The sequence below is a fragment of the Lipophrys pholis genome (genome assembly GCF_963383615.2).
Source record: "Lipophrys pholis genome assembly, chromosome: 12".
Classification (NCBI taxonomy): Eukaryota; Metazoa; Chordata; class Actinopteri; order Blenniiformes; family Blenniidae; genus Lipophrys; species Lipophrys pholis.
Window position 1 is genome coordinate 10,573,962 of NC_137641.1, and position 22,076 is coordinate 10,596,037.

General features: G+C 40.8%; 1 protein-coding gene across 1 annotated transcript in view; it reads right to left on the bottom strand.

Annotated features, from left to right (window-relative positions):
* The window catches only part of LOC308117666 (uncharacterized protein), a 136,522-nt gene that overhangs the window by 79,726 nt on the left and 34,720 nt on the right, over positions 1-22,076 (bottom strand). Inside the window, exons 2-6 of the mRNA XM_080476705.1 lie at positions 15,697-15,844; positions 15,296-15,454; positions 10,164-10,356; positions 5,182-5,313; positions 4,785-4,865 (exon numbers count right to left, since the gene is read on the bottom strand). Coding sequence (XP_080332831.1) covers positions 4,785-4,865; positions 5,182-5,313; positions 10,164-10,356; positions 15,296-15,454; positions 15,697-15,844 — 713 coding nt within the window. The remainder of the gene's footprint in view (positions 1-4,784; positions 4,866-5,181; positions 5,314-10,163; positions 10,357-15,295; positions 15,455-15,696; positions 15,845-22,076) is intronic.

The window sequence follows — 22,076 nt, forward strand, 5'->3', positions numbered from 1 at the left end:
AGGACAACGCCGCTGAGATATCGCACTGAATTCTGAATGATTTCTTATTTAATAATATTGTTATTGAATCAGTAACATTTCATACTCTGTTAATGTGACACATTGAGTATCAAAGACATATATGTTCATGTTTGGAGCAACATAAAGATGTTTCTTATTCCAATATTTTATAACATAATTTTTTATAAAAATCTATTATATTTATTTCTTATCTATTTTTGACATTCCTTCTCATGATGTGTGGCATGTGCATGTGCTTCTTGTAAGAGATACCTTCACTACCATATCATGGTCCCTCTTTCAAAGCATCATCTCAAAGTTATTTGGCATAGAAAGTATTCAACCATGAAACCTTTTTTTTTTTAAAAAGGTCAATGTGCCAGATTGAGCCAAAACTGTCTATATTCTCTGGCCAGTTCTTAAAAAAGTGAAGTCCTTTTCAAAATAAAACCTAAACAGAGTTACATTGATACCAGCCTCGTTGAATGAGATGTCAACAGATAGAAAAGATGGCGCCTTTCTGAATCTACTCGTGCATTTCATGAAACTCACCAAAACAGGTGATAAACAAAAAGTCTTGTTGACGGATGGTAATGTGTCTGATGAGGACAACTGGCAGCTTAGAGAGCGAGTATCTTCTGGCATGACTAAAGCTGCACCAGAAGAGGGAACGTTGGAAGTGAATTAACAGAAATGTAAAAAAATGAAAAGTCATTGTATTCCCATTATCTTTTTTACCTACTTAAAATGAAGTTTATCTTTCTGCTTGTATTTGAATCATAATGAGGATTACAAACTTGGCTTTTTTTTCATTAAGTAAAGAATTAACACACCTGACACCCCCCGCTTAGTTCCACACGGAGCAAAGAGAGCGCAGCTTCATTTCTCTTACTGACTTGCCCCGAGGCTGCAGCAGGCTGATGTGGAGTTCAAGGGTCAGGGCCTGTAAAGCTTCATCCTGCAGGGCTGTCAGGTAGGGAGCATTAGATGAACAGATTGAGGACGAATATTACGAGCTGAACTCCGGATAGTTCACCGCCTGTTTGTCAGAGGAGCTCAAACAGTATGAGTTGTGCAGCGGTGTGTACTACTTATAAGTACTGCTCTGGGAAGAGTTTTCAGCATCCTCACTCACCTCATTAGTGAGTAAAACCATTTACAAAAACACTGATTATAACACACTGGTATGAAATTAATGATACAGTTAGAATTGATGAAGTTTTTCAACACTTCCCTGTTCTCAATGATGGCTGTTTACTGTTCACCTCATTTCCTCCGCACTAACTCGGAAAGTTCGACTGTAATAACAATACTCTGCATCCACAGAATCGAGGATTTCCTTTTCTTACAAGAAGATGTTATGCAAAGTTCTGCATGGCGGCAGAAAATGTAATTCCTCGAGGAATGACTAAAGTGGAGTTCATGAAAATAGAATTAATATATCAATTAAACTCAAAGAGATTTCAGCTGAGTTTCATGAGTTAATCAGTCATTTGTCATGCATGTTATTATAAATTTATCAAAATCAACAGAGAGATCATTTAAAGTATTGCACAATGTATTTTTACATGTAATAACTTCTATAAGCAACTGTGTCAAGTACAAACTTTCATTAAGAGTGATCAGAGGTACATTTAGTGGACTGAGGCCTCGTTTAATACCTACTGTACTTAAAATGAAGTTTGATGGAATCAGACATTTCATATCTTGGACTTCTGCTAGTATTGGAAATAGAATGAGGATGAGAAAGTTACATCCGTTTACGTGACAATGTTTTCAAGTGAAAAAGCAAAACTTTACTTGTGTTTTGGGGGTCCATTTACACAACAACATTGGTCAGAGTCACTGAAAATACAACCTTTTAAAAACGCTATAACTCGGTCTCCATGGAAACAGAAAAACTGAACTTTTTGAAAATGCTCTGACTCAGTCTCTGTGTAGACGGAGGAAAGCGCATCTTTTCTGAAACCCTGCTACTGCACATGGGCACCATGGTCGAAGTAAATATTTCTTCTGCACATGTGTCACGACTCCCCAGTCCAGATTCTCCTGGGACTTCTGGTTTTATGGTTGACAGTCACTCTAATAACATTGCAACTTTGCCGTCTGTCTATACGAGTGTCCGCGTACTCGCCGTTAATGTTTATAGCGTATTGTTCTCTACGTGCATGTTTGTGAGGTTTCATTACAAAAACAACCAAAAGCCCCTACTAGTGGCCAAATATGCTAATTACATTATTTTCTGCAGTTTCTGTGGAGAAGGTGACCATTTTCAAAACATTGCCTTATGAAGACACTTTCACCTGAAACGTTGTGGAAACGATGTGCATGTGTTAGCCGGAGTGGAGAAACGTGCGCGTGAGCTGCAGCAGTTCTTCAAAATAACACTGAATGCGCAGGTCAGTCAGGATCAAGGTGAGCAAACACATGGAAACGCAAGGAGATGCACCCAGAAGAGGCGCATTCAGACACAACAACACACCCCAAAACAGAAACAGGTGATCTAACAACAAAGAATGATGAGAAAGAGGGAGATTTCACCACATCCACAACAACCCAGGGCCCGTTCATCGACATCATCACAGAGGCATTTCAGTGCCATCCTCATGTTACACATTGTGTGTGTGTGTGTGTGTGTGTGTGTGTGTGTGTGTGTGTGTGTGTGTGTGTGTGTGCGTGTGTGTGTGTCTGCCGGGTTTGGCACAACATCGTCTGCTGTGTTTTTTTTCCTCCTCTCACATTCTGCATTGTAGTAGCCTCATTGGTTGCACATCGTAAAGAGAAGCAGACCCTCGCTGATTGTTTGAGGCGTTCCGTTGCGTAGAGAAAAATATCAACTCAAACCAGCTTTGCGTTTTCCTTCAGTCGACTATTCACGGCTGTGGTTCCATTTCAAACATGTGCTGATCTGAAAAAACTGCACATTGCAAAGTGCCGGTGTACGATTCTGCTGAACTCCATATTGTTTGGTCCATGAGAATAAACGGCAGGGTGCGCAGCCATAACAATACCATATGCACTGTGTCACTCGCACTAATGAGGCCTACTGTGAATGCTCTGACCAGATTAAAACATTCGTCATCATCAACATGATATTAAACAGCAGGGCATTGTAAGTGGAAACAAATGCAGAGAAGGTAGCTTGATGCCGTCGATTGAACGGACAAAACACGGAGGTCCGAAATCAACAAGAGAGCTGCAGCCTTGTCTCTCTGTCAAAAACCCCAATATATTTCTATTTGAACGAGATGCGTACTTCTGCCGACAAGTCAAGAAACAAACAAAAGTAGTGTAGAACGTCATTGCATTCTTATTGTTATTGCTTATCGGGGATTGTTCTCTGCCCACATGCGCGTGGTTTCTTTGCAAAAAGAAGCACCCACGAGTTGCCCAGCATGAAAACAACATCATTTCCAGCGTTTCTGCCTTTTTCCATGGGATCGGATAAAAAGGTTATGGTGTGACCAAGAAACTATTTTGAAACGAAAACGCAGGAACGATGCGTTTTTACTTGTACCGCGTAAACGGAGCCTGAATCAAAAATATTCCAAGCGAGTATTTCAAATTTTTATATCATTTAATCATCAAAGTGTGGATCTGTAAATTGTGTCAACTCACAGCATTTGATCGAACAGTGAGTCAGTTAGGGACATTTGTTTCTACAGAACTGAACTGAACTGTGATCCAGACACATAAAAGGCTGATTTGACCATGTACTTACAATAAATACATTCTTGATCGGTTCCCATGCCCAGTCATTGTATATGTTCAAAGCTTATGTATTGTGAAGTTTATTGTGCTCTTTGGAAACGATCCGCATCTTCACAGAAAGTCTCCATCTGGTTCACAACTCACGCTGGATTTCTGCCATCAACCTGTTTGTCACTGATTATTCAGAATTATTGTGACTTTGAACAATTGAATCGGTTTGATTGTTAATCCAGACGATCACATGATCCAAGCGCTGATATAAGTTGTTGAGTTGAGCTGCAACAGCTGTGTTGTGTGAGCTATTATTGATTTTTCTTTTTTGTTGTGTTTTGTTTTGTGAAAATGCTTTCCTATTTTGTTGTCCACGTTGTTTTTTGGCAGTCTAAAAGAAACAAGCCTTCCTCCCTGTAATTTATCAGAGCAGACTTTCAGGCTGTAGTGTCCAGATGAAGCCTTTTACAGGCATCAAAGACTGATGAGAAGACAACAGAGTGACGGGAACCAAGGCGGACGGGTTCAGGCCAAAGGCCATTTGGCGGGGCTCACACTTATACACACTACGCACACACACACCACACCACACACACACACACACACACACACACACACACACACACACACACACACACACACACACACACACACACACACACACACACACACACACACACACACACACACACACACACACACACACACACACACACACACACACACACACACACACACACACACACACACACACACACACACACACACGTATATAAAGTGGAGCAGTCAGCTGAAGTCGGACGGGGTATGCGGTGGGCCTCTGACGCCGGAGGCGCTGCGCCGAGGTAATTAATGGCAGACGGGACTGGTGCGTTCACTGACACAGAAAGTGCCAACGCAGAGCGCTGGTTGGTATATACAACTGTAGCTGGCAGCCCGAACGCAGCTGGACACAATTACCTTCAAGAGTGGTCAGCTCAACACTAACCTCCAACAAGAGCCACGACACTGGGCAGCCATGTTTCCTCTTGTTTTATTTCAGCCGCCTAAATGAAGTGTGACTTCTCGCTGCAGACACTTACAGTTCGGCCGGGGCTCAGCGAGGCCTCGTCTTCAGGATTCCCCAGCAGGTCCTCCAGGTCGTTCGAGGACAGGAAGACATCCTGCGTGGATACAAAGGTGACAAGCTCTAAATGTTTCTTAACCACACAAACGTCTAAACACTCAGCGCCGTTAGATGCACCAGACTGGATCGGAAAACCGCAGGAGTCAGCGCAGTAAATCCCCTGGTGATCTTTAGGAATGTTTATATTACAGCATTCAACAGGTTTTTCTGGCGGAGTGTCTACCTCCGGAGTCGGAGTGTCTACCCCGAGGCCTTCAAAGACATCTGGCTTTATCTGAAATGCCTTGGGGACACGTCAGAGCCTCCCACTGAGCACAAATCAGAGGAACAATACTTTTCTTCCTTGTCCTCACCCGCACGTTGTCGGTGCGCGGGTAGCGAGGGGGCTTCGGGGCGGCCGCGCCGCACCGGGGCGGATGGTGGCTGCAGTGCTGCGGCGCCGCGTCGGGCTCGTCCATCAGGAAGGACAGCTGTCGAATGTGACCCTGCAGAAAAACATTAACAGCAAATTCGTTCACCCAGACGTGAGTCACCATCAGCTGGAGCTGATCTTATCCAACACTGGGGGGGAAAGCACCAGTTCATTACAGTCCAACATCACAGTGAAAGAAAACAAAACGAAGATGAATAGAGATGCACCGCTGCCGATAATGATACAAGTATTGGGTATGATACTGCACAGAGTACTAGTACACGTAAAAGATTCCCGATTACAACCCGGTGAGTATTACGTGACATCATCCGTCAGCAGCGTCAGCATCAGTTAGACAAGAGAGGACGAGCGATGTCAGTATTAATGAGAATGACAAAAGTAAGACAGACTGTAAATTAAATTCGGCCAAATTATCGAGAGGAGGAGAAAGATGGTACAACGCCAGCAACTTAATCACCAGAGACATTTGGACCAGCAGCGTTAGCTCGATGTCACTCATTAGTTAAACTGCTCAGTGGATTAGAAGGATTTTACTCCGATCCGTGTAACGCGCAACATGCTACATGCTAAAGAGTTTCAGGGCTCACAAACCAGCTACATGCTAAACTTGATTACAGTGCGGTATGCACTGCTCTATACGTATTGTAGACACAGCGGTACACTGTAATGATGAGATAAAATCAAAATAAACTTAAAAATGATTTTGCAATTGTGAAAAAACAGGAAAAAAAACCATTTAAATCCCAGCGTCAACCAAGTGCACAAGTCGAGACCATAAATTCATCAAATGCTGTAGAGACCTGAAGCATAGTCACATGTAACACAGTAACATCACTCTGAGAATCAATGTGAACAGCATTGGCAGTGTACTGCTTTTATTACTGTACCTTTATCAGTATTTATATCTATTTTTATTAATTCACACATATTTAGTTGTTTATTTAGCTATTATTCTTCCTGTTTTCATATCTTTGGAAAAGGCATGGAATGTCTTCACATACAGTGTACAACTGTTGTACCTGTGGGGTATAATGGTGTGTTGGATGGCTCATTATATATTCTTTATTATCTTCATATTTAATGTAATTATTTGAATCAGATAGTAGACCTAGAAATGTGTTGTTTTACAAAGACACAACCGTTTTATTATTGCTTATCATTATGATTTTCTTTTTACAAAAATGTATATCTGGAGGACTGAAGCAAAATCTGACTTCATCAACTGTCAGCAAAGCATTTAGAAGATGGGTGAGAAGAGCTGACAGCCTCAGAGGAATACGATTATAATAAAATGGACAATTTGGACCACCTCATCTGCGTCAAAAGCTCCGCTTGGTTTCTTATTTATGTCTCGGTGCTATTTATGACTGAACCGCCAGTGGCGCTTCCAGGACGGATCATTGGCAATTACATCAAAACAAATGTGGTTTGATTCTCTCTTTAAAGGCTTAAATGTAAACATGTTCAGACTGGAAGTGAGTCACAACTTAACCAAAACGTATAGACACAAGCAACCGAGAACGTCTGCACCTTGTGGTTCGATGGTCTCATTTGTACGTACAAATATACACTACATGACGTTATGCACACATACAGATGGAGTTTATAGGAGCATGTGCGTGCGTGCTTGTGTGTGTATCTTTCTGTACACAATTTAACCTCCCAGGTCCAAAACGCTGCTCTGCCAGTGAGGCCCAGTCTCTCGGAGGGTTTGAAATATGCTGCTACACCTGTTATAGTGTCAAGGGACAAGTTGGGAATTTAGAGTTGAGATTAAGTGAGATTTAGATTGAGATTCAGTTGTGATGGATAAAGACTCAGGACTCAGTAAAGCATCATACCAATGACTGCAAGCAATGTTGTGTGCCTGAATGCACTTGTGTGTGGATGGATATAATCTCACAGAAAGGTGTTCACGCACTAACTTAACGCACCAAGTAAACAAGTAAAATTGTAAGTATAAAAAAGTTTTAAAGTTAGACTAAGGCCCTGTACACTCGAGCCAAAACGGTGCTTTTTCTCAAAAACAATTCTGTCCACCTGTCACTATGAACACGGCTCAACTCGATGTTGTACATATGCCAGGCCTTCAGGGGGCGCAGTGAGTCCTTGCCTGTCCACACCTCAAAGCCATACGAATGTCTGTGTACTCCCATTGTTAATGTTCATCGCGTATTGTTCTTTGTGTGGTTTCATTATAAAAAAATTAAAAAACAGACCCCACGACTGGCCCAAAATAAAAATGACATCTTTTTTTTAGCTTTTCTGAAAGCAAAGTGCAAAAACGTGTTTTCTCTTGAAACACGGTCATGTATGAGGCACAGCTGCATTGAGGATACATTCTGAAACATTTCATGTTCTCTGGCGGAGAACCGAGGCCAGAAATAGACGAGAGATCAAACGACAAACATCTGATAAAAACCTGTTCATCTGCTGAACATTTCCATGGAGGAAAATGATTTATTTAATTGGTGATAGGGATGTGCATCAGACTCATCCTGAAGCTAAACACAGATGGAGCTGATGAGTTCTGACAATGTGCGTCTGAAATGATGCAGCATGCGGAGGAATCAGGAATAATCAGTTGTGCACATGAAGACAGTTTAGCATTGTTCCTGCAGGGTTTAAAAGTTGATCTTTTTGTATTTCTGGACAAGTATTCAGCAGAGGATTGCTGGAATGATGTAGACATACTCAAAGTAAAACTGTGCTAGGACATTTTTGTCCTTATTACTCTTATAGAGTGGTCTGTTGCAATACATCCTATTTATAAAGGCGAAGAGCAGTTAGCACCTTACATCCTGCCTGTCTTGAGCAAATTACACACCTTTTACTTTTTATAAGCTCCTCCAAGTTAAGTGACTGATTTCAAAATTAATTTGCTTTTAAATTGGGCTTTAGTAAAGTGTATTGAAATACTGAGGTAATCTATGTTTTTGAATTTTATACTTGATCAGTTCTTGACATTGGTGGCTCAGACACCAAACTGAATCAATCTATTTGATGGAGCAGTGATATCTCGACTCATCCTAGTTTTTACTTTTGACAATTGCTTTGGTGCTGTGATATGACATTTACTCAGAATTTCTTTGGATTTTTTTTTTATGCCTCACAATAAAAATTGGGTTGGGTGGTTTTTAAACAATATTTTACTGTCATGTTAATTCTGACATTATGAAAGGAGCCAGATTTAAGGTCTTTTTTTTTTAAACCTTTAGGAAATCTCAAACCAGCCTATGCGTGACAGTGAAGCCACATGTTGCTCTTCCAGAAAGACCAAAGCATGAGCAATAACAAAAAAGACAATAAATCAACTTTTTAATACAAAAAGCAATGGGATATTGTCCAAATCTGCTCTAGATTCAATAAAGTTTCATATTTGACAACATGGGACTGAGTCACTGCACTTGAAACAAAGTTAATTCATATTGCAACACAAAACATGCTTCATTCTCAAAACTGATGATCCAGTGATGTTTGTGTCTTTCTATCTGGATTACAGGCATGCTGAAACACTTTTCTTGTTTCTTCGTCTTCTTTAATTCATGCTGACATTCGATCGATGTCCAGTTATTAACTGGTCGATTTAGAACCTGACTAAATGCCTTTTTTTATCAACCAAATGTGGTAATGGTCTGGAAGTTTATTAACTTTTCACTTGTTACTGCTGAGTGTGCATCATTTCTGCTATGGACAAGTTTAGCCGAGCTACGTCTCACATCATCCACTGCTAAATCTCTTATATATCTTTGATGACAGTAGGCAGAGAGGAGCAAAATGTGTTTTTGTCTGTTTTAACAGGGCTCAATACAAACAGATTGCCTGGAGAAAAGCTTGTCACCACCTCCGGCCGTCGAAGTGCTCCGTCCTCGGAACGCACCAACAGGCTGTCACCACAGGATGAATAGAAATGGAGAATCCATTCTGCGTTTGATGCTAAGAACAAATCCAGATGCCCCCCCCCCATGTGATGCTGATCTTTGGCCTGCACTGCTGCTTGTTACAACTGGGATGGGAAATCCACAATGTTCGGCCAGGGGGGGGAAATTAAGAGTCATCAAACTTCTTCCACGGAGGAGGTTTCAACCAGGGTGAGCATGAATGAAGAGTTTTACCACCATCAGATAATAACCACCAGGAACATGCAAATATCCACATCCAAACACTTGTGAATTGTCAGTGAAGAGCTGAAGGTTAGAGCAGGTTACATTCTCATGCAGTCCACACAAACAAACACACAGTTTCTAAGCATCACGAGCTCCACATCTTCATGTGTGTGAAGGGGAACGGGGTCAGAGAGACCCGGGGGCTGGACTTAGTTCTTGTCTGTTCTTCCATTTGTGTGATTGTGTGAGTGCACAGGAACAGAAAAGCATTCATGACTTTTCCTACCAAGTGAAAATCGAGCCAGACTTGCCTGGAAGTCGGTATGTGGTTAATTAGCCTCAAACGTTTGTCCGATAGAGCATCTGGATGTTGCAAAACTAACTGATCATAAAATATGGTTCTAAACACAAATATCATACAGCAAAGAAGAAATAAATTGAAGCATCAAACACCAATATGGCCTTTAATTAGCTGTGGTGCTTATTGGAAATGTTTAGACAATACTAAATGGGTCACAGGGTTTGGGGTTAAGATAAATCATAATGAATCCTCTAACTTTCGTCTGCTCCTGGAGTTCAAACCAAAATGGCGACTCGGTCAAAATCTTTCTCTATTATTACTAAAACAGTTAAGCAAGATGTATTTCTGAAAACATCTGTGCAGTTGCTGAATCTGACTATGTTTTGGTTCCATTACAGTGTTAAGACTACGGTCTTGGAATTATATATTATATTATTTTTTTATTTTATTTATTTATTTAAACTGAAACCATACGAAAGACAAATATATTCTCACCTCAAACGGCGTCTCGAAGCCGTCAATGATCCCTCCTACCATCAGCAGGCCGTCTGTACCGATCCCCATGCCGTGGTACACCCAGTCCACGCTCTCCAGCAGAGAACAGTCCACGTACAGCGCCAGCCGCTTCGCAGACACACTCACAGCCACGTGGTGCCACTTTCCGTCGGACAGGCCGCTGAACGGGAACCTGGCGAAGAGGCACACGGGTCATTCTGTCATCTGAATGTGAGCTATGAATCAAGAAGTTCAAACTGCTTTTATACAACATGACTACTGTCAGAAAACACACACTGCACAGACTTCATGCACACGCTTTCCACTGTGTTATCTCCAGTGCATGTATAAGGTGAAAATCATTGCTTTCACATTAGTTGCAAATGATTTGAACGTGGTGAGGCAATGACAGGTGAAACCTGTGTGATTTAAAGCTCTGTCATTCGGGCTTTGCTCGTCTCTTTGCTATTACAGTATGGGCTGTCATCATGCTAAGACCTAAAGAGCCCTCCGAGGCCTGCAGGAGAAAGGTAATGGATGCTTTTGATCCAGCAAAAAGATGGAATTAAAAACTCCAGGTTTATCCCCGAGCCTGTATTCTCCAGCTTCCCCCCACTGCCCAAAACATACTTGTTAGGTTACAATAACCCAGAGCTGGGCGACTCGTTTTCACAAATAACATTATTATTGAGAGCCGAGACAAAACATTTTTATGAGCTACTGTTGCTCAGTTTTTGTCTGGACATCATGAATAACATTTGTACTGCTGCTACATTTCCGATGCTTCTGTGGTGAATTTAATTCTGTGTAATACTGACTCCACGTTTTCACTTTGCATTAAATGTGGGCGGATGCATATGTATGCGTGTGTGTGTATATATACTGTAGCGACCGCTGTGGACTGAGGGGGCGGCGCAGGGGATTGTGGGAAATGCTCGCAGAGACTTTGTTTGGTCGTTGCTATGGTTACGTGTTGTAATTCTGTGTTTCTGTGGTTTATTATTGCTGCTGATTATTGTTTCTTTGTCGTTCCTATGTCTTTGCCTGGTTTATTTAGTTGGACTTTTATGGCACCGTGGCGCTTTTTGTGGCACCGTTGGTTCGAGCGATGTTGTGAGTGGACACACCCCGTCTGTACTGATCCAATGTGTGTGTTAAAATAAAGCCAAGCTCTGAGCAATAAATTCAGTCCCATCATTCCGCGTGCGCACTGTCGGCGCGACATCAGTTAGTGTATGTTCTGTTTGACAATATAGTGACTGTTTTATTCTATTCTGTAAATAAAAACTACATTTTCTCATTAACCGTATTTTTTCCAGTGTCACACACCAATTTTGTAAGCTAACAAACTGCTCGCTATGCCAGCCAAGGTGCTAGACACAATCAGTCATGTCATCTTAACGAGAAATCCGTCACTATTTCAGATGCAATAAAGACAATAATTGTATTTTTCATTGGATTTAGGATTTCCTGAGGGCCGATCGAGCGGAGCTAAAGGGCCACATGTGGACCTCCGAGGCTTATGATGCCCAGCTTTGCACTAAACCGTGCTCCGTGCGTGGTTAATCTGTGACCTGCTTTGATTGGTTCGCTGATGCCAAACGACTATTACTTTGTTCAGCTTGACCATTCTGAGCTTATTTAGCTTAAGAGAAAGAATGTATAGGCAAAATTAAGAATCCTAAAATCCTACTGCTTCGTCCCTGCTTTGGCACAACTTTGACTTGTGAAGAAAAAAAAAAAGGCATGTGCTATCCCCTAAAAAATTAAACACTGGACTCAGACTCCAGCGTGTCATTAACTAAGAGCCGGGGGTTTGGACTTAGATGCACTCAACAGATGAATATAAGACCGAGCTGTTTGGCTACAATACCAATAGGTGTGTCTGGCGCAGACGAGAGCCGGCTCTCAGCGGAGCAGCCTTGTACCATCTGTGCAGCTCGGTGGTGCTAATGTTCTGGTGTTGGGTTTCTGAACTGCCCTGGGGACTGGACAGTGTGCAGTTATTGAATCCACGATGAACGCTGGCTCATATCAGAGAAGGTGATGACAGTATAAGAATAGTGATGGGAAAGGTAAAGTTGAACCATATGTTCAATCTTACAACAAGACAATTCAAGAGATAGTTACAAATCCACAAAGGGAATAGCTACAAATGAATAGAAGGACGGTTGAGGAATGTCAATAAAAAGTAGAATCCCGTTAAAATGTGGGAAAGATTCAAAGTGAGCAGTGCAAGTAAGAAAACCCTCAAACATCTTAGAGATAAAAGAAGTTTTCATAAAATTTCATAAAAGTGTAATGGAGACGGGGAAAATAAAAGCTTCTACAACCAGGGGTTATTTCTTACTTTTATTGATAATTCACTGGAAAAACAAATGTTGAAAATCCTTTCTAGTGGCTCCGTTTAAGCAATATTTACTTTTAATACTGACTGAAAGAGATCAAATTGATTGGAATTTGACAAAGAAATTAAATTTAACATTTTTACTCTTGAAATATGACTAATGTATAAAATGTTTCGTGTTTTGTCTTAATGTGCTCTTTAACTAGACTCTAATTCAAAACATCAGTTTTTCCACTTCACTGTTTTTGTTGAGAACAATATTATCAGGATGTCAACAGAAAAATTGTATCACATTGTCTCAAACAATCTATCATACTAATCTGTGACTTGATTTGTGAATATTATCAAGGATCCACTATATTGGAGCGTCCATGTGTCCATATATTTCAAACTAAATATTTTTGATTGCCGGTATAATCCAGAGTGGACAGATGCATCAATGCATGCTGGGTGCAGTGTGGCACGTTTCAAGCTCTGTTGCAACGCCTTGCCTCTGAGCTAATTTGCATAAAGTTGAATGGATTCAACCAGGCGCGGGGAGCGGTGGTCCAACGCATCGCAAAAACTATGTACTGACCAGGCCTTTCTGTGTGGAGTTTGCATGTTCTTCCCGTGTGTGCTTGGGTTTCCTCCGAGTACTCCGGTTTCCTCCAGCAGTCCAAAAAAACATGCATGTGAGGTCAATTGGTGACACTGTAAATGTAAATGTGTGTGTGTGTGTGCACCAATCGTGAGCTGGGATTGGCTCCAGCGCCCTGCGACACTGAACAGGATAAAGCTGTGTAGAAGATGGACGCTCTCATTGGCCCAGTTAAAACAGCAGGCTAGCTTAGCTTAGTGAATTGAAGTCTATGAAAGAAAGTAGCGTCCATCTGCTAATGAATGAATCATACAATACCCCAAATTGTCTTGTTTGCATGTTTGTCCAGAATAACTTCAAAACCGGCTGCACTGTCTCACTAAAGCCACTGCTGACTCTCTCCAGCTACCATGGCGAGCTAGCGCTATCGGCTAACTGTGTTTTGTTTGTTGACGGCCTGACACTGACGGGTGTGACCTCGTAGATCCCTTGTTCTGACCAACACACAATAAAACCTTCTATTATTCTTTTTAATGATGCTGCTAAGACGTTAATGCAACATTAGGTTTGCAAGGGTGGGTGAACAGATGTTGCACGGACGGCACTCACAATTTTATGATTCTGATATTGATATTTTTGCCAAAAATGGCAAGTAATAGTACCTGTAAACTGGGGTGTCTCACTTTACAGAAACAACAAAACTCCTACACAGGCGAGTTAGTTTTTTTGAGTTTTACAGTGTTTCGCGGTCTTCATTAACCACCTCCAATAGTATTCAGTAGGAAGCTGGCAGCCACGTGTCGGGAGATGAAGTAAGTTGGAAAAGACAGAACGGCTCTACACACATTGAGCTCGATCTACAAAAGTTTTGTGCGTATAGAAATCAGCAGTTCATGCTCATGGATTAATGTACAATGCTCAATGTGGTTTAAAACATCTGAAAACGCTTGCGTTGTTTATGATTGCATAAGTCTTTACTGTGTATGAACAGGTGGTGAAAATCAGGCCAGATTTTAGGAGAGATGTTCATGTGTGGGAGGCGTTTCCAGAGCTGGCTCCACAGGACTTTTTTTTTCATCGACATTATTATGAACTAATCTTGGTTTTAAACCTCAAATTATGTTTTCAGTTTTTTTTTGCCAAATTCAGATTTATTTGTTGCAATGCTCTGATAAGTTTAATTATTTTCCCATGATATCACATATAATCTTGTGCTTTTGGAGGCTCAGTGTATCTTTCAATCACTCCATAGCAAAAATCCAAATGGGCATGAAAATGATGCTATTTCCAGGAGGTAAACAAAGCATATTGCAGGCAAAACCCTCATTTCAACAGTGCATGAATTATCTGCTAAACACACAAACTGAAAACATAATCCATTCACAAGAGCATGACCCATTGTGTTTGATTGGCACCACATCCATTTCACATTATTATGAAAAATGCATTTTGTGTATTAATTCTATTGTTACAATTCGCACAGAAACAAACGGTAGCTTTAAAACTGTATCACTTCAGTACTTTGTATTCTGCAGTTTAAAGACTGATGATTTAAACTGTAAATGTATCCCCCCATAATATCTCACTGTGAAATGAGCAGAAAGCAGCATCGGCACTCCCTAGTGGTCAGACTTGGTTCTGGACAACCTTCATTTAAAATCCTCGACACACTTGGTTTGGACAAAACAGATGAGTTTTGAGTTGAAATAAAATGATCATCGGTGGATTAGTAATGTATCCGTGTGTGTGTGTGTCTTTCTTATGGTCCATTTCTAGCTGCTGTCCTGCAGTGATGTATTACTCCAAGCTCTTGTGGACCCAGAAGAGGAGAAACCTGCCAGCAGCTGACTAATAAATCATTTCAGCTGAATGCAGTCATCTCCAGGATGAAGACTCACAGACAGCTAACAAACAGATTTCCAGAAAGCGAGCCCTTCTTCCTCTCGTCTTCTCTCTCGCTAAGTTGCTTTAGTCAGAGAGTAGGAATGGGCCTGAGAGCGCTCCTTTTATTACCTGACGACAGATGTTCCCATCTGGATTTTTAGGATGATGGGTAATGCGTGAAAGTCAAAAGCGTGCACTTTTTTGGTACGACCTCACCAGGAGATTTCAACCAAATGTCGCTAATTAGACATGAATGGGGGAATCTTTAAATCTCCCAAAGAGGTTCCACTTCACTCTTTAGACGTCAATGCAGCAACTCACTCGTAGTGTCGCTGCTGTGTTCCGATGAAGATGACGGCGAAGGCGCTGACTCGGAGCTGCAGCATCACCTGGCTGTCCGGGCTGAGCATGGTGAAGACGCTCCGCTCCTCTCTCTGAGGACTCCGCAGCTGCACCAGTAAACTGAATTCATTGTCAAACCTAAAGAAAAGACACGCACCGTTTAGCCATAAATTTACTGCTCATAAGAGTTCACAATGAGTTCTTCTGAAAGAAGCTGCAGCCGGGGGGCAAGTGCTGTCCTATAAACACTCAGAGACACAAACCTGTGGTGAATTATGTAGTCTAACAATGAAAAACGATACAGGTGACTGACAGAAGTCTGGCAGAACGCAGAGAGACACTGATAATGCAGACTGAACACATGAGGGAGGAAATCTTACCCATCGGGGAAGAGTTCTTGCACAGGGAGAGCCAGTGTGGAGTACTGACCCACTTGGAGGACTGGACACCGGCCTGCTTCCACTGACATGGAAGAGTTACTGCTGTTGGACACCTGGAGGGAAAGCTCCCGCAGGATGTTCACCTCATCTGGAGAGAGACGAGTATCGAAAGATGTTAATTTGATGAATGTGAACTTTACGTTTTTTCTTTGTTGTGGCGCAGGGTATACGTGATGGAAATGTTGACATCGCCACAAAACCAAACAATTATATATATATATATATATATATATATATATATAAAAAACACAACTATCTCAACATGAAGCCAATTTTAATTAATTTTTATTAAAATTTGAATGAAGCCTTTTAGTGCAAAATACAGTGAAAAAGAGTCCAAAAAACATCTTCTCCTGTAGCTGTTGCATTATGTTTTTTTTTTACAAACTCACCCTGACATTATGGCTTTGATACTAATACTAGTTTGCTATCTTTCATAGCAGCGTCACAATATCTCTGCTTGGGCAGTGAAACATTTTTTTTCCTTTGAAATTATTTAAAATCTGCTTGGTGGTTCGGCTGGATTGGAGCCTCTTGCAGGCCAGTTTTGGCCCACAGCCCTTATGTTTGTCATATCTGCTCTAACTGGTGTAGTTTAATTTAAACTCTATGAGTTAATCCACCTCAGACTGTGTCACATGGTGCTGAGAGCTCAGCTGATGTGTGCAACTAAAAACACATCTCCTACTGTTGATAAGTAAAATTGATCTTTCTAGGATTTTAGTTTTGATTGGCAGAGACAATTAAAGTAACTCCTCTTTATTTTAGTTAAGTGGCTATTTACTATCATGATTCATTCATTTATTCACACATTCATTTGTTCATTTATTATGTAAACACTATCTATTGTTTTTGTTGTGCTTATCTTATATTGTGCGTATTTCATATTACTTTTCGATTTCACATTTTACTTCAGTCTTATTGTATTTCAGTCTTTACTAACTGTGTTTTTGACGCCGACTGAGCTTCAAGAACAGAATATTTTGTGCCAGGGCATGTAAAAAAAAATTGTAATGGTATACGATTTAAAAAAAAAGAGACTTACACAAATTGCTTTGCATAAAATCTCAGAACAGTGAGTGTCTGTCTATCTATCTATCTATCTATCTATCTATCTATACCATAACAAATGTTACAGCACATTGTGTTTATCAAATATATCGTTTAGGAAAACCACTCACAAACATCATGGAGACTCTAAACAATCTTATCGTACGTGGTAGAAAAGCATTTATACAAGTGAAATTCATTTATCATTTTATCCCACGCTGCTTTCATGAAATCCTTTGGGACACACTTAACTGTAAGTAGAATTCACTGACTTTTTACCAGATGCAAAATTCCTCCCGTCCATTTAAAGGTTGAATGTTTGACCATAATAGAGGCGAGTTCCCTCCTTTCTCTTTCGCTCATATATCTTTGGGTTTTCCAGGAAATTATGGTATGTAGGACATCAGATATGTAATTCCTCGGGGCAGCCGAGTGTGACCACACAGCTCTCTGCAGCTCTGCTGTCAGGACGACTCCACAGAGCTGAGCGGTCTCCGGGGGGTGACAGACATGGATTCATTTGGAGAAAATGCTTGAGAAGAAAAGAGTTTGATCTGCTTGAGCAATCCTATAGCTCGGCTAAAAAGTCCCGAGGCAGTCTGAAATGTTGCACACTGTGGTGCTTCAGATCTCAGAGCCTCTGCTCATGCATGTCACCGAGGCCGTGGTCTTAAACCCAGTTTTTCTTTTCCTCCATGATCCTTGAATGCACCTAATTAGTTGTGGACCCTCCTCTTACATAACAGCATTGGCATTTTGGTTTATAATGATCACAGTCAGTCCACAAGTTAGATACCAGCTTTTTATTTTCTGTTAACTACATGACTCACTTTCTCCAGATGCGATGAAGAGCTGCGTTTATTACCCTCTGAAAGGAACCGTTCAGGCGCAGGATAATCAGTGAACCCACCTACGGGCAAGACATGACGAATGGCACTTTACCTGCTCACATGGGGCAAGAATAAAGACTCTCCCAGAACCTGCAGCTAACGACAGGAAACAAGTCCACCGGTGAGGGAGGGGGAACAATGATTGGCACTGTAGGCCACCGAAACAGGGATAAAAATGGAATCTGTAGCTGGAGTCTGCAGCTTTAAAGGGCCAAAGCACCACCACCAGTGGTGTTCCTCTTTTTAATGACGCCATCAGTGTGTTCACAGTAGGTTTGGTTTTTTTTAAGTGCCCACACAATGAATGTGTGGTTTCTGCAGATGGGTGATATTGAAACATGTTAATACAGTCAGGGAGCACGTTTTTCCTCAAGAGCCTGTTGGCACTATAAAAGTCCTAAAGAGACTCAGACTGTTGCTTCCATGAGGGTTTCAGTGACCCAAAACTAATTTATATTGCACAATGTCTTTGCACTTATTTCTATATATATATATTTGGCTAATATCAAATGGTATTTGTGTTCAGCTCAACATGGTGAACCATCAAAGAATGTCCACAGTTGGTTTAGAAATTGTCTTTTCTCTTTCATATTTGCTTGTTTTTGGAGTATGGTTAAGGTTAGGGCAACACTATTGACTGCTCGTTGGGATTCAACCATTTTTTATTTAATCTTTTTAACAAATTCCTTGACAGTAGTGGACACAACACTGAGGCCTGAGCTAAGATGTCAGTGAGGCGGCCATGAAACCTTTTTCAAAATATCATCATTTTCATCATGTATACTCTGCGTCATAGCAAAGAAAAACTTTGAAGTTTAAATTCAAAGGTTATCACGGCATTATTTTACCGGTCCGGCTCACTCAAGAGGAAATTGGTGAATACATGCACCCATTCTCGCATAACATGAAATCAGTTGATTAATAGTTCGTCTTTTTTTCTTCCTTTAAATCAAATTGACATAGACGTTCTGTGCTTTTGTGACTCTTACTGCAAGATTTAAAGCAGTGGGATTGTTTTTTCATGACCAGTATCTACACTTCAAACCATTTTGACCAACAGCTGAAGTCAGTCATATTGTCGAGGGCACATGTTTGTTCACTGTTGTTGAATTTCCAATAAGCCAACCAACTCTTCAGATAACACAGCCAAGCATGTGGTTACACTCAAGCCTCATTGTATGCCATGTGGACACACTGATCAAATGTGCATTTCACTCAGAGCCTTGAAATACATTTAGATTGCTTCTCACCATCCAGTCAACACCATAATATTGATTCAACACGGTTATTCTGCCAGGAGTATTTGATAATTTTTCAACAATATGTCTTTGGACATGCATTAAATACACTTTTTGGAGCAGACTGCTCATTTTCCAGTTGGATTTTGGCCAAAGACAATTTCAGAACCTCAAACACTGTACAAATTGCAATGGACCATAATGACATCATTAACATCAATCACAAAGTCAACAAGCTGTTCTGTCAGACTGCAGAGTGAGAAGAACTGTTGATGCTTCACGATCTAATTGAGTGATAATTTACAGCCCCAGGAACTGGAAAAAGTTCACACACTTTAAGATCTGATGCTCTGATGGTCTTTATTAAGCTCCACATGTGTGAGAACATTCATATAAGAGAATATCATGTACCAACACTGTGCCCACCAGGAACATGTGCTTTTCCTCTACCCTCTCTCTCTCAAAACACTGCAATCAAAGGATCAAGCCATTGGATGGGGACAGAGGGAGGAGGGAGGAGGGAGGAGGGAGGAGGGAGGAGGGAGGAGGGAGGAGGGGCTGCCAATCGTGACAGTTGAGTTTCCTGAAGAATAAAGCCCATGTTGGAGTTTTACAAACGTGTGAAGAGTGAGGGCTTTTAGGGTGAGCTCCATTGCCGGGAACGTCTGAGATTTGTGCCATTCAGGTACAGTGAGACCAAGTCTTGAATTCGTATTTAATGCCGGTTTGGACGTTTCTTTTCCAGTTTTTTTAGGCATGTAATTAAAAATATTGAAAATTGTTGTTAAACCGAGTGATGAATATGTAACATAAACTCAAAAACCACAAAGGTGTTGTGTTGGCTGTTGGTTTTTTTTTATTAAAAGGTGAACGCAAAAACAAAGGATTAAAAAACAATAGGAGAACAACTTAATGAGGTATATCTTTGTGAAAACAATAGGGATTACACCATAGGGAGGTATATATATATATATATATATATATATATATATATATATATATATATATATATATATATATATACATACACTGTATATGTGAGACTATGAGACTGAGTGAGACTGAGAGGAGGCAGATCTTAGAGTCCAGCCAGGTGAGCTGATATCGAAAAGTTATGGAGGGTTTTGAAGAAATATTCAGAAGTTGATGTTGTTTTGAAGTCAACGTCTGTTTGCTTTAAGTTCATATAGATTTGAATGTCACAAATTTACCAAACTAAAAGAGCAATCAAAACACTCTTTTCCACAAAACTGCCAAGTATGTACAATTGGTAATCATCAGTGGATCTTAAAGCCTGTTACAGATTGATTACAGTTTGACTTTCAGTGACTTAAATCCTGAAGGTTATGTTCAATACTGGGAGGTGAAAAGAAGCCGTCGGCCACACCATATGCTATGTAGCCATAAAAACAACTGTAGAGTTTGTCAAACGGTTGAACAACACCCCCTCTATGAAGACACCCTTCTCACCCTGCCGTCCAGTGTGGCCATTCAGAGCGGCTATAAACACCTCCCCTCTGAGAGAGTGGCTGACAGGTACCTCATTTAAAAGCTTGTTATGAACTTTACGTAAAGCTGGAGCAACAGCAGATTTTGGGTCAGCATCACGTTGAGACTACTAGATTTGACATAGCCTTGAGGAACAGGTTGAGGATAAGTTCTTCTGTGACACAAGCCAAGCCAAGTAAATCCAACTATATCAAAATATTTTATTGTCATCATTTATTTTTTGATTAGAACAGCAACAAGTCTGACTGGTCTGACTTCTTTTGCGTATGGGGCTGGTCTACATGACCACTTTGAGATTGATTGATTGTTTTTAGTCCTACTTTATTAACACTTACTATTGATAATTAAAAGTATTAAATGTCGGAAAGTCTCTCAGTTCAGTGTTTGAGATGTCATGTGGAAGTTTCCTGTGCAGGTCTATAATGTTTCAGTACCAATTTGATTTACCAGCAAACACGTCAATAGTTCAGTCAGCACTAACAAAGGATAAAGAACATGTTTTTATGAGTGGCCCATGTGGTTCTCATGCATTTCTGCATGACTTCTGTGAAGCCAAGACAATTAAGTCATCCAACATGATTCCTCCACATGTAAACAACTTTGACCGAGTGTCGATCGGGCTGTTGATTCTGAGATCTGTTCGATATCAATCAACAAGGTTGTTGGTGTTTTACCATGAAAACAAGCAAAAGCCAAGAAAGAAAAACAATGCAATTATGTTTTTCTTCAGCACACAATAGGAATTGTTAAACAGCACATTGCTGCATATTTGTGAGGGAAAAAAATGACTACAGAGGCTTTAAACATTCATAGGCCTCCATTTTATCTGCCCTATCCTGACTGACTAATCCCACTGGATTCAAAATGTAAATGGTTTCATAAAGGTTGACTGATCCTCGTGAAACCTCACAGAAATACATCAGGAGTAACTTGAAAAAGTTATTGGCACCATCAGACAGTCCGCTAGTAGTCTAACATTACCCAATTGTTTTATTCAGCTTCCAAAAAATATTAATATCATCTTGCTCGTAACTTTTTAAATTTATTGTAGAGGTGCTGAAGCAGTGGTGTAGTCCAGGGATTACGCAGGTATACCCACTTCCAAATCCCCCATGATGCACCACTCAGCAGCATCAGCCAGATTGCTTATTTTTCCACCTTAGGATGATGAAGATATCACCCACCCTAATCTGCCTCTAATTGACTAGTACTCACTGCATTCACTGATTTAACTGGTTATTGTCTATGTTTACTGTGCAGCATGAGGGCGAGTAGGGCGGGTCATGACCGGGCTAATATTGGCAATAAATGATATCAAGATTATGTGGCAATGAGCAAATAAAATGGAGGGATTTTCACTGATAATGAGTTGTGTTACATGCCACTGTTTCCAACAAACGGCATTTCTGAGCTGCTTTAAAAAAAGGCAAAAATCGAGAGTAGCTCTACCTACTTCTCATGGGATCACTATACTACTGCACAGACTCTTGTGCTGTAGGGGGGCCACAACAGAGAGGAAAGTCTACGTGCTGGAGCATGTTTTGAAGGCTGCTAGGGAAAAAAATAAAACACAAAAGAAACATTGCTCTTCTTTTGTACCTCTATAGTGGGTATAATAAAGCAATTAGTGAAT